Source organism: Tachyglossus aculeatus, chromosome 11 (genome assembly GCF_015852505.1).
Source record: "Tachyglossus aculeatus isolate mTacAcu1 chromosome 11, mTacAcu1.pri, whole genome shotgun sequence".
Taxonomy (NCBI): domain Eukaryota; kingdom Metazoa; phylum Chordata; class Mammalia; order Monotremata; family Tachyglossidae; genus Tachyglossus; species Tachyglossus aculeatus.
Window position 1 is genome coordinate 33,606,334 of NC_052076.1, and position 13,299 is coordinate 33,619,632.

General features: G+C 52.3%; 1 protein-coding gene across 1 annotated transcript in view; it reads left to right on the forward strand.

Moving 5' to 3' along the window:
* The window catches only part of CXCR5 (C-X-C motif chemokine receptor 5), a 72,265-nt gene extending 61,863 nt beyond the window's left edge, over nt 1–10,402 (forward strand). The window contains exon 8 of the mRNA XM_038754300.1: nt 9,299–10,402. Coding sequence (XP_038610228.1) covers nt 9,299–10,402 — 1,104 coding nt within the window. The remainder of the gene's footprint in view (nt 1–9,298) is intronic.
* The last annotated feature ends 2,897 nt before the right edge of the window (nt 10,403–13,299 follow it).

Sequence of the window (13,299 nt, forward strand, 5' to 3'; positions counted from 1 at the left end):
GGTATCAATCAATCCGTCGTATTTATTGAGCGCTTACTGTGTGCAGAGCACTGTACTAAGCACTTGGGAAGTACAAGTTGTACTGGGTACAAGGGTAGAAAGGTACAAGGTGATCAGATTGTCCCACGGGGCCCTCACAGTCTTCATCCCCATTTTACAGATGAGGTCACGGAGGCCCAGAGAAGTGAAGTGACTTGCCCAAAGTCACCCAGCTGACAATTGGCAGAGCCGGGATTAGAACCCATGACCTCCGACTCCCAAGCCCTTGTTCTTTCCACTAAACTGTGCTGCTTCTAGAGGTAGAGACAAGACCATCAGGATCAGGTTGAACTCGGTGTCTACCCCTCTGCAGAGTTCACAGTCTGAGGGGAAGGGAGTGGTGAATAATTATGGTATTTGTTAAGCGCTTACTATGTGCCAGGCGCTGTACTGAGTGCCGGGGTGGAGACCAGCAAATTGGGTTGGACCCAGTCTGTGTCCCACATGGGGCTCGCAGTCTCCATCCCCATTTTCCAGATGAGGTAGCTGTGGCACAGAGAAGTGAAGTGATTTCACTTCACGAGAAGCAGTGTGGCTCAGTGGAAAGAGCCCGGCTTTGGAGTCAGAGGTCATGGGTTCGAATCCTGGCTCTGCCACATGTCTGCTGTGTGATGTTGAGCAAGTCACTTAACTTCTCTGAGCCTCAGTTCCCTCATCTGTAAAATGGTGATGAAGACTGTGAGCCCCCGCCCCCCGTGGGACAACCTGATCACCTTGTATCCCCCAGCTCTTAGAACAGTGCTTTGCACATAGTAAGCGCTTAATAAATGCCATTATTATTATTATTATTGTTTGCCCAAGGTCACACAGCAGACAAGCAGTGGAGCCAGGATTAGAACCCACGACCTTCTGATTCCCAGGCCCACGCTCTATCCATTATGCCACGCTGCTTCAAGACGTGAATTTTGAAGCCCATTTTACGGAGGAGAAAACCGAGAGACAGGGAGCTTAAGCCATTTGCCCAGGGTCACAAGACAGGGAAGTGGCTGAGTGGGAATTAGAACACAGGTCTTTTGGCTCTCAGGTCAGTTTTCTCTCCAGTTCTCTCTCCTATAATAATAATAATAGCATTTATTAAGCGCTTACTAGGTGCAAAGCACTGTTCTAAGCGCTGGGGAGGTTACAAGTTTCATCATCATCATCAATCGTATTTATTGAGCGCTTACTATGTGCAGAGCACTGTACTAAGCGCTTGGGAAGTACAAATTGGCAACATATAGAGACAGTCCCTACCCAACAGTGGGCTCACAGTGATCAGGTTGTCCCACGGGGGGCTCACAGTCTTCATCCTCATTTTACAGACGAGGTAACTGAGGCCCAGAGAAGTGAAGCGAAAAGTCACACAGCTTGACAATTGGCGGAGGCTGGATTCGAACCCATGTCCTCTGATTCCAAAGCCCGTGCTCTTTCCACTGAGCCACGCTCCTACTGAGACTGTGAGCCCCATGTGGGATCTGATTATCGTGTCTCTACCCCCGAGTTAGTACAGTGCTTGGCCATAGTAAGCGCTTAACAAATACCACAATTACGATTATTATTATCATTTTTCTAAAGCACTGTGCTGCGCACGTCTCCTCGCCCCTCAGAAACCTCCAGTGGTTGCCTACCCACCTCCACATCAAACAGCAACTCCTCCCCGTCAGCTACCTCCTTCCCCTCCCCACGGCACCTGTCTATATGTTTGTACAGATTTATTACTCATTTATTTTACTTGTACATATTTACTATTCTATTCCTTTTGTTAATGATGTGCATCTAGCTTTATTTCTATTTATTCTGATGACTTGACACCTGTCCGCATGTTTTGTTTTGTGATCTGTCTCCCCCTTCTAGACCGTGAGCCCGTTGTTGGGGAGGGACTGTCTCTACGTGTTGCTAACTTGTACTTCCCAAGCGCTTAGTACAGTGCTCTGCACACAGTAAGCACTCAATAAATACGATTGAATGAATGAATGAATGAAAAGGCAGTCCATCAGCTCTCCTCCTTACGCACTCTCCTCTCCCACTCCATCTCAGCTCACACACTTCATCATCATCAATCGTATTTATTGAGCGCTTACTGTGTGCATCCCTCTCAAGCCAACCTACCCTCGAACCTCCTTCTCATCCCTCACTTCCAACCTGACGCTTATCCCCTTTCCACTGGAATTCCCTCTCCTTGGAGTCGGAAGGATCTGGGTTCTAATCCTGCCTCCGCCATGGGTCTGCTGGGTGGCCTTGGGCAAGTCACTTCGCTTCTCTGTGACTCAGTTACCTCATCTGTAAAATGGGGATTAAGATTGTGAGTTCCGTATGGGATAGCGACTGTATCCAACCTGATTTGCTTGTATCCACTCCAGCACTTAGAACGGTGCTTGGCACATAGTAAGCGCTTAACAAATACCACAGTTATTATGATTATTTATTATCTGGCAGTTCGCTGCTTTCCCTATCTTCAGGCCCTTCTGAAAGAAAGCCCATCTCCTCCAGGAGGCCTTCCCTGATTAACCAGCGTGGCTCAGTGGAAAGAGCTCGGGCTCTGGAGTCACAGGTCATGGATTCAAATCCCGCCTCTGCCACTTAGCTGTGTGACTTTGGGCAAGTCACTTCAATCAATCAATCAATCAATCATATTTATTGAGCACTTACTGTGTGCAGAGCACTGTACTAAGCGCTTGGGAAGTACAAGTTGGCAACATATAGAGACAGTCCCTACCCAACAGTGGGCTCACAGTCTAGCCCACTTCACTTTATTTCACTTCTCTGGGCCTCAGTTACCTCATCTGTAAAATGGGGATTAAGACTGTGAGGCCCATGTGGGACAACCTGATCACCTTGTATCCCCCCAGTGCTTAGAACAGTGCTTTGCACATAGTAAGTGCTTAACAAATGCCATCATTATTATTATTATTATTATTAACCTCTCCACTCTCCTCCCTGTAATCCCCAACAACTGCTGCTTCAGTGCTTTCACATCACTAGACACTTCACTATTCATGTAGTCAATCGGATTTATTGAGCGCTTCCTGTGTGCAGAGCACTGTACTAAGCGCCTTCACACCCCACCCTGTCCCTAAACTCACGTACTTTATATTCTATCGCTCCTCCCCACCTGTCATTTATATAATGTCCATCTTCTCTAGACCGTGAGCTCCTTGTGGGCAGGGATTGTATCTACTCAGCGCTTAGAACAGTGCTTTGCACATAGTAAGTGCTTAATAAATGCCATTATTATTATTATTATTACTCACTCTGATTCTTCCAAGTGCTCAGTAGAGTGCTCTGCACAGAGTAAGCGCTCAGTGAATACTGCAGACTGATTGGTGGCGGGCCTGGGGCTCTGAGGTCCTCTAGATTGCCGCGGTCTCTCCACCTTTTGACGCCCAAAGCTCAGAGAGGTTGAGTGACCTGCCCTGAGTAACCCAGCAGAAAGGTGTGGAAGCCTGCATTCTAACAACTGACCCCGCCTGGAGCCCCAACTCCGCTTCTGGGGCTTCCTCTAGACCGTAAGGTCATTTTGGGCAGGGAATGTGTCCATCATATTGTCATATTCTACTCTCCCAAGTGCTTAGTAATAATAATAATCATAATGGTAGCATTTATTAAGCGCTTACTATGTGCCAAGCACCGTTCTAAGCGCTGGGGAGGTTACAAGGTGATCAGGTTGTCCCACGGGGGGCTCACAGTCTTCGTCTTCTAGACTGTGAGCCCGCTGTTGGGTAGGGACTGTCTCTATGTGTTGCTGACTTGTACTTCCCAAGCGCTTAGTACAGTGCTCTGCACACAGTAAGTGCTCAATAAATACGATTGATTGATTGATTGATTGATCCCCATTTTACAGATGAGGTCACTGAGGCCCAGAGAAGTGAAGTGACTTGCCCAAGGTCACACAGCAGACCTGTGGCGGGGCCGGGATTAGAACCCATGGCTTCCGACTCCAAAGCCCGGGCTCTTTCCACTGAGCCACGCTGCTTCTCACGCACGCTGCTCTGCGCACAGTAAACGCTCAATAAATACAATTGACTGACTATTTCATAACCACCGAGAAGCAGCGGGGCCTAGTGGAAAGAGCGTGAGCCCGGGAGTCCGAAGACCTGGGTTTTAATCCCAGTTCTGCCACATGTCTGCTGTGTGACCTCGGGTGAGTCACTTCACTTCTCTGGGCTTCCTTTACCTCATCTGAAAAATGGGGATTAAATCCTCCTCCCTCTGATTTAGACTGTGAGCCCACTGTTGGGTAGGGACTATCTCTATATGTTGCCAATTTGTACTTCCCAAGCGCTTAGTACAGTGCTCTGCACATAGTAAGCGCTCAATAAATACGATTGATGATGACTGTATCCAAGCCGATTCATTTGTTTCTACCTCGGTGTTTAGACCAGTGCTTGGCATGTAGTAAGCGCTTAACAAGTGCACTAATAATAGTAATCATTGTAATTAATATTGTTAATATTCTCCCTGCTCCGCCTACTGATTTGAGATTGGCAGGGTGGTAGGGCGGTGTGGAGGCAAGGGGAGCCCGGGCTTTGGAGTCAGAGGTCATGGGTTCTAATCCCAGCTCCACCAATTGTCAGCTGTGTGACTTTGGGCAAGTCATTTCACTTCTCTGGGTCTCAGTTCCCTCATCTGTAAAATGGGGATTAAGAGTGTGAGCCCCAAGTGGGACAACCTGATCACCTTGTAACCTCCCCAGTGCTTAGAACAGTGCTCTGCGCATAGTAAGTGCTTAATAAATGCCATTATTATTATTATTATTCTCTGGGCCTCAGTTCCCTCATCTGGAAAATGGGGATTAAGACTGTGAGCGCCACGTGGGACAACCTGATCCCCTTGTAACCTCCCCAGTGCTTAGAACAGTGCTTTGCACATAGTAAGTGCTTAATAAATGCCATTATTATTATTATTATTCTCTGGGCCTCAGTTCCCTCATCTGTAAAATGGAGATTAAGACTGTGAGCCCCCTGTGGGACAACCTGATCACCTTGTGTCCCCCCAGCGCTTAGAACAGTGCTTGGCACATAGTAAGCGCTTAATAAATACCATCATCATTATTATTATTATTATTCTCTGGGCCTCAGTTCCCTCATCTGTAAAATGGAGATTAAAACTGTGAGCCCCCGTGGGACAACCTGATCACCTTGTAACCTCCCCAGCGCTTAGAACAGTGCTTTGCACATAGTAAGCGCTTAATAAATGCCATCATTATTATTATTATTATTCTCTGAGCCTCAGTTCCCTCATCTGTAAAATGGAGATTAAGACTGTGAGCCCCCCGTGGGACAACCTGATCACCTTGTAACCTCCCCAGCGCTTAGAACAGTGCTCTGCACATAGTAAGCGCTTAACAAATACCATCATTAAGGAGTGGGGGAAGAGGATGTGGGGAATCAATGGATCCGGTGGCACAAGGAATTGGGCTGGGAGGGAGAGCAGCCCAGAGGTCAGAGGATGGGGGGAGAAGATCAATCAATCAATCAATCAATCGTATTTATTGAGCGCTTACTGTGTGCAGAGCACTGTACTAAGCGCTTGGGAAGTCCAAGTTGGCAACATAGAGATACAGTCCCTACCCAACAGTGGGCTCACAGTCTAGAAGGGGGAGACAGACAACAAGACAAAACATACTAACAAAATAAAATAAATAGATATAAAAATATGGAACGCTTCAGGAATTTGCGTGTCATCCTCGCGCAAACCCGGGATCCCCGCTCCCCTTAAAGCCAGAGGGGCTTCAATTAGCTGGGGTTTCTGGGCGACTTCCCAAGCTGGGAGAGGTTTGGGGAAGGGGAGGAAGGAGCTGGGGGGAAACGGGCAAACAGGTGGCCCTGCCGCAGCTGTGAGTGAAAGGTATGAAAACACCCAAAAGGGCCTTCCGCTGTTGCGGTTAGCCGGATAAACAGCTTGAGAATGGGTGCTGGGGCGGAGGGGGAGGGCGTGCCAGGGCACAGAGGGGAAAGAACAGAGGCCGCATGGCCTCCGACACCTGGCCTGCTTCCATCTTCCCCCTCCTCTATCTTTCCCGCCACCCTCTCCTTCCCCCTTCCCACCCTTCCCTTCTCTCTCCCAAGTCCTTTCTCCTTTCGCCCATCCCATTGAGGGCCGGATCGCAGCATCACCGTCCAGAGCAGAGAGGGAAACTGAGGCAGAGAGGATGCCAGAGCTGTGGGAGGCGGAGGGGTGTCCCCGGGAGGGGTGTAATAATAATAATAATAATAATAATAATAATAATAATGGCATTTATTGAGCACTTACTATGTGCACAGCACCGTTCTAAGCGCTGGGGAGGTTAAAAGGCGATCAGGTTGTCCCACGGGAGGCCATTCGACAGATGAGGGAACTGAGGCCCAGAGATTGAATGAATGAATGAATGTAGATATGTTTGTACGTATTTATTACTCTGTTTTATTTGTACATCTTTATTCTATTTATTTTATTTTGTTAATATGTTTTGTTTTGTTCTCTGTCTCCCCCTTCTAGACTGTGAGCCCACTGTTGGGTAGGGACCGTCTCTAGATGTTGCCAACTTGGACTTCCCAAGCGCTTAGTCCAGTGCTCTGCACACAGGAAGCGCTCAATAAATACGATTGAATGAATGAATGAAGTGACTTGCCCAAAGTCACCCAGCTGACAATTGGCGGAGCCGGGATTTGAACCCACACCCTCTGACTCCAAAGCCCGGGCTCTTTCCACCGAGCCAGGCTGCTTCTCTAGTGTAGTGACCTAGGGTAAGTCGCTTCAATCAATCAATCAATCAATCAATCGTATTTATTGAGTGCTTACTGTGTGCAGAGCACTGTACTAAGCGCTTGGGAAGTACAAGTTGGCAACGTATTGTAAAGTTGGCTTCACTTCTCTGGGTCTCAGTTACCTCATCTGGAAAGTGGGGATACGAGCGGGAGCCCCATGTGGGACGGGGATGTGTCCAACCTGATTGCCTCGGATCTACGAACGGTGCTTGTCACATAGTAAGCGCTGAACGAATACCGTAATTATTGCTATTATTAGTAAAGGGCCTTGCAGGGTGGGTGGGGGGTCCCCCCGCCGTGGTCCCCTCGCCTGGCTCCCGCCCACTGAGCCGGGCCGGGACTCCAGGTTTCCCCGGCGATTCCCGTGGGGGACGTGGGAGTGGGGAGGCCCATCCTGCCCGGGTCCGCCCGCCACCACCCCCTGTCCTGGACTGTGAGCCCACTGTTGGGTAGGGACTGTCAATCAATCAATCAATCAATCAACAATCGTATTTATTGAGCACTTACTGTGTGCAGAGCACTGTACTAAGCGCTTGGGAAGTACAAGTTGGCAACATATACAGTCCCTACCCAACAGTGGGCTCACAGTCTAAAAGGGGGAGACAGAGAACAAAACCAAACGTACTAACAAGATAAAATAAATAGAATAGATATGTACAAGTAAGATAAATAGAGTAATAAATGTGTACAAACATATATCAATCAATCAATCGTATTTATTGAGCGCTTACTGTGTGCAGAGCACTGTACTAAGCACTTGGGAAGTACAAGTTGGCAACATCTAGAGACGGTCCCTACCCAACAGTGGGCTCACAGTCTAAAAGGGGGAGACAGAGAACAAAACCAAACGTACTAACAAGATAAAATAAATAGAATAGATATCATCATCATCAATCATATTTATTGAGCACTTACTGTGTGCACAGCACTGTACTAAGCGCTTGGGAAGTACAAGTTGGCAGCATCTAGAGACAGTCCCTACCCAACAGTGGGCTCACAGTCTAAAAGGGGGAGACAGAGAACAAAACCAAACGTACTAACAAGATAAAATAAATAGAATAGATATCATCATCATCAATCATATTTATTGAGCACTTACTGTGTGCACAGCACTGTACTAAGCGCTTGGGAAGTACAAGTTGGCAGCATCTAGAGACAGTCCCTACCCAACAGTGGGCTCACAGTATAAAAGGGGGAGACAGAGAACAAAACCCAACGTACTAACAAGATAAAATAAATAGAATAGATATGTACAAGTAAGATAAATAAATAAATAGAGTAATAAATAGGTACAAACATATATCAATCAATCAATCGTATTTATTGAGCGCTTACTGTGTGCAGAGCACTGTACTAAGCACTTGGGAAGTCCAAGTTGGCAACATATAGAGACAGTCCCTACCCAACAGTGGGCTCACAGTCTAAAAGTGGGAGACAGAGAACAAAACCAAACATACTAACAAGATGAAAAAAATAGAATAGATATGTACAAGTAAGATAGAGTAATAAATATGTACAAACATATATCAATCAATCAGTCGTATTTATTGAGTGCTTACTGTGTGCAGAGCACTGTACTAAGCTCTTGGGAAGTCCAAGTTGGCAACATCTAGAGACAGTCCCTACCCAACAGTGGGCTCACAGTCTAAAAGGGGGAGACAGAGAACAAAACCAAACATACTAACAAGATAAAATAAATAGAATAGATATCATCATCATCAATCGTATTTATTGAGCGCTTACTGTGTGCAGAGCACTGTACTAAGCGCTTGGGAAGTCCAAGTTGGCAACAGATAGAGACAGTCCCTACCCAACAGTGGGCTCACAGTCTAAAAGGGGGAGACAGAGAACAAAACCCAACATACTAACAAGATAAAATAAATAGAATAGATATGTACAAGATAAATAAATAGAGTAATAAATATGTACAAACATATATCAATCAGTCATATTTATTGAGCATTTACTGTGTGCAGAGCACTGTACTAAGCGCTTGGGAAGTACAAGTTGGCAACATCTAGAGACAGTCCCTACCCAACAGTGGGCTCACAGTCTAAAAGGGGGAGACAGAGAACAAAACCCAACATACTAACAAGATAAAATAAATAGAATAGATATGCACAAGTAAGATAAATAAATAGAGTAATAAATCTGTACAAACATATATACAGGTTCTTTTAGACTGTGAGCCCACTGTTGGGTAGGGACTGTCTCTATGTGACGCCAATTTGTACTTCCCAAGCGCTTAGTACAGTGCTCTGCACATAGTAAGCGCTCAATAAATACGATTGATTGATTGATTGATTGTGGGGAAGGGAAGGAGGTAAGAACTGTCTCTATATGTTGCCAACTTGTACTTCATCATCATCATCAATCGTATTTATTGAGCGCTTACTGTGTGCAGAGCAATATGTGCAGAGCACTTCCCAAGCGCTTACTCCAGTGCTCTGCCCACGGTAAGCGCTCACTAAATACGATCGATTGATTGATTGATTGATCGATTGATTGATTGATTGTCCCTGCTGCGATTCCAGAACAACCTGGACATGAGCGAGTTCACCAACTACATGGACGGCAACAACTTCAGCGAGGTGCCCCCGCTCCTCTCGGGCGAGTTCGTGTGCCCCCAGGAGGTCGGGGGCCGGGACCCCCTGGGCCCCTTCAAGGCGGCGTTCGTCCCGGCGGCCTACACGCTGGTCTTCCTCCTGGGCACGGCGGGCAACACCCTGGTCCTGGTGGTCCTGGAGCGGCACCGGCGGGCCCGCAGCTCCACCGAGACCTTCCTGCTCCACCTGGCCGTGGCCGACCTCCTGCTGGGGCTGACCCTGCCCTTCGCCGTGGCCGAGGGGGCCGCCGGCTGGATCTTCGGCCTGGCCCTCTGCAAGCTGGTGAGCTCCGTGCACAAAGTCAACTTCTACTGCTCCAGCCTGCTGCTGGCCTGCATCGCCGTGGACCGCTACCTGGCCGTAGTGCACACGGTCCACGCCTACCGCCGGCGCCAGCACCGCTTCTCCGTCCACGCCACCTGCGGGGCCGTCTGGCTCCTCTGCCTCCTCTGCGCCCTCCCCGAGCTGCTGGTGGTGGAGGTCGGCCCCGCGGGGGCCAACGGGACCCTCCTGTGCAGCTTCCCGGCCCACCTGGGCCTGCTGGGCAGCGACGTGCGCCTGGCCTCCCGCTTCCTCTACCACGTGGGCGGCTTCTTCCTCCCCGTGGCCGTCATGGGCTGGTGCTACGCGGCCATCGTGCGCTCCCTGTGCCGGGCCCAGCGCCGGCCCCAGCGGCAGAAGGCCATCAAGGTGGCCATCGCCGTCACGGCCATCTTCTTCCTCTGCTGGTCCCCCTACCACGTGGTCATCTTCCTGGACACCCTGGTCAAGCTGGAGGCCGTGAGCCGGTCCTGCCGGCTGGACCGCCGGCTGGGCGCCGCCATCACCGTCTGCGAGTTCCTCGGCCTGGCCCACTGCTGCCTCAACCCCCTGGTCTACGCCTTCGTGGGCGTCAAGTTCCGCAGCGACCTGCTGCGCCTTCTGGCCGACCTGGGCTGCGTGGGGCCCAAGCGGCTCCGCCGCCTCCTGCCCAGCGGGCACCGGGCCAGCAGCTCCGAGTCCGACAACGCCACGTCCCTCACCACCTTCTAGGCCCCGGCCTCCCTCGCGTCCACCGCCCCCCGCCCTCCCCGAGGCTCCGGGCCCGTCGGGGCCGGGACGGCCGACGGGGTGCCCGGGCCAGAGTGGGGGGCTCCGCCGGTGGGGGACCCGCTCCCCGACGGTCGCCAGAGCCGCGTATAGTCGCAGCCTCCCCTCCCCCCGTCCCCCGTCCTCTGGCCGGCCACTTGTGGCCCCGGGGGTTTTCTCGGCAAACAGGAAGCTTGGGCTGACCCAGATCGGCTTCCCAGAAACCACGACTCCCCCCGATCCCCACCCCAGCCCCACATCCCTCCCCGCCACCCCCAACCAGGGCAGAGCAGTGGGGAGAAGGCCAAGGTGTTTGTGAGCCCCCAAATAATGATACCGGCGGTATCTGTTAAGCGCTTACCATGTGCGAAGCACCGTTCTAAGCGCCGGGGAGGTCACAAGGCGATCGGGTTGTCCCATGGGGGGCTCGCAGTTTCAATCCCCGTGTTCCAGATGAGGGAACTGAGGCCCGGAGCAGTGAAGCGACTCGCCCGAAGTCACCCAGCTGACAGTTGGCGGAGCCGGGATTTGAACCCACGGCCTCGGACTCCGAAGCCCGGGCTCTTTCCACTGAGCCACGCTGCTGGAGCTGGGCACCGACGGGTCTGGTCCTCCCACTGGCCAGTCAGAAGGGACCCTGGGGCAGAGGAGGGCCGAGCCCCGCTCAGGATGAAGCCCAATCGATCAATCAATCCGTCAGGGATCTTTGCTGAGTGCTTACTGTGTGGAGAGCACTGTACTGAGCGCTCGGGAGAGTCCGATCCAACAGAATTAGCAGGCAGGTTCCGTGTCCACCGTGAGCTTACGGGCCAGGGCTGCCCCCGGTGATTCCTCGGCTTGGGCCGGGTCACGGGGAGGACGAGGGAGCGGAGTCCCGCCGGTCACCACAGGAAGAGACAGAAGCCCAGAGAGGCCAAGGAAACAGAAGCCGTAGTTGACGGGGATTTTCAAAGGTCACCTCGTCCAGCCCCCCGTAGTCCGGCCGCTCATGGTCCCGGGACCCCATTTTGTTACTATGCTTGGTTTTGTTCTCTTTTTCCCCCTTTTAGACTGTGAGCCCAATGTTGGGTAGGGACCGTCTCTAGATGTTGCCAATTTGTACTTCGCAAGTGCTTAGTACAGTGCTCTGCACATAGTAAGCGCTCAATAAAATACGATTGATGATGATGATGAAAGGTGTGGAGTTAAGTCCGCGGGCCCCGACGGCCGGGCACCGGGTGAACGCCCCCCAGAACGCCTCCACCCTCTCCCCCCAAGGGGTTCGGCCTGTCGGGAGGAAGCAGCCGCGGTGGGGGAAGTTCTGTCCATCCTTCCCCCCTAACCACCCCCTCGCCCCGGTCTCAAAGAGAGCAGCACTCGCTTGGAACCAGAGGAAACCGCTTCTCGGTTGGTCGGTGCCCAGGGGGCCCGGGGCCGCCCGGTGCCATCCCGGATCCGGACTCCGACGCCCCAGGACCTCACAACAAGACTTCACCGGCTCATGCCGATCCGGAGTTGGACCCCCCTATTCCCCCGCTCCCATGCCACGCTTCCCCAGCCCCAGAGGGCCCGGGTGTCCGGGCAAAGCCAAGGCCGCGGGCCCTGCCCCCAACCCGGTGGGCCCCCACGGACCCCGGGGCGAGCCGCCGGACACGAGACGCGGGCACGGGCTGGGTTTTGATTTCTTTTTAATAAAAAGGCACCTATAAAACAGGTCAATACAGTACAGCCAGCACAGAGACCCCCAGAACAAGCCTAAAAATTGTCTCAAAATAAAAACCGAGAGGATGTCTTCACATATTGTATTTATATATTTATATTTATATATATTTATATAATGATACAATGGGGGGGAGGCGTGGACACGGGGTGACATCACTGTGACTGGGAAGCTGGTTTGGGGGTGAGGCAGAGGGGAGTTGCGGGAAGGGGGGGCCGCTGGGAGGGGACCCCCTACCCCTTTGAGGGCAGAGGACACAAGTCCAGAAGAGAAGCGGGGAGCTGGGAGGCGGGCACCGGGCACACAAGCTGAGCAAAGAACCACGAGACACAAGACGGGCACAGCTCCAAGCTCCCGGGCGGTGGGCAAAGGGTGGCGGGGTGGTGGGGGGAGAAGAGATGCCCAGGCGTGGCACGGAGAGAGGGGCTCGCCCACCTCCTGGACCCTCCAGGATGGGTGGGAGGTGAGGAGTCCAACTCAGAGCCATAGGACTCAGGAGCCAAACTCCGACTCATCACAGACGAGATGGACCAGTAGCCGGCCTGCTCGGTTCCACCAGACCTTTTTCCCTTTCGTTAATCCTTGGCTGGGAACGGGGTGGAGGCCTCCCTCCCCCGCCCCAGCAACCCTCCTCACAAGAAGGAAGTGAGGAAAGGCAAACTTTCTTCGCTGGAAGGGGAGGGAAAGGCTGGGTATGGCTTTTAATCCCCTAGACACCCCCCACGCTCCCGGCCCCCGCTGGGGAGAGGGCAAGATGGGTGAACGGGTAGAGCTCTGGGGCTGGGGTGGTCCCTGGCTTTGCCTTCCGATACGAGGAGCTGGGGACGGCAGGGAAGGGGGTCAGAGAAGGGACCCGGCCTGGCAGGGGTGACGGCAGGCCCGGGGAGTGGGGGGCACACCCATTTCAGCCACGCCGCCACCCCGGGAGCAGCGTGGCGGCTGCCGTCACCAGCACGGGGTGGCCGCCCGGGAGGAGCAGAAGCCAGTGGCAGGAGGGCACCCCCCACTCCCCGCGGCTGGCAGATGGAGAGGGCAGATGGGGGCAGAGAGGGTAGCGGGGCCCACCCCCTCTCGCTGCCCCCCACCCAACCCCACATCCCCACCCCTCTTGGCTCCTGGAGGAGGGAGGGGTCGGAGGCCTGACGGCCCCGCGGGTGGCAGG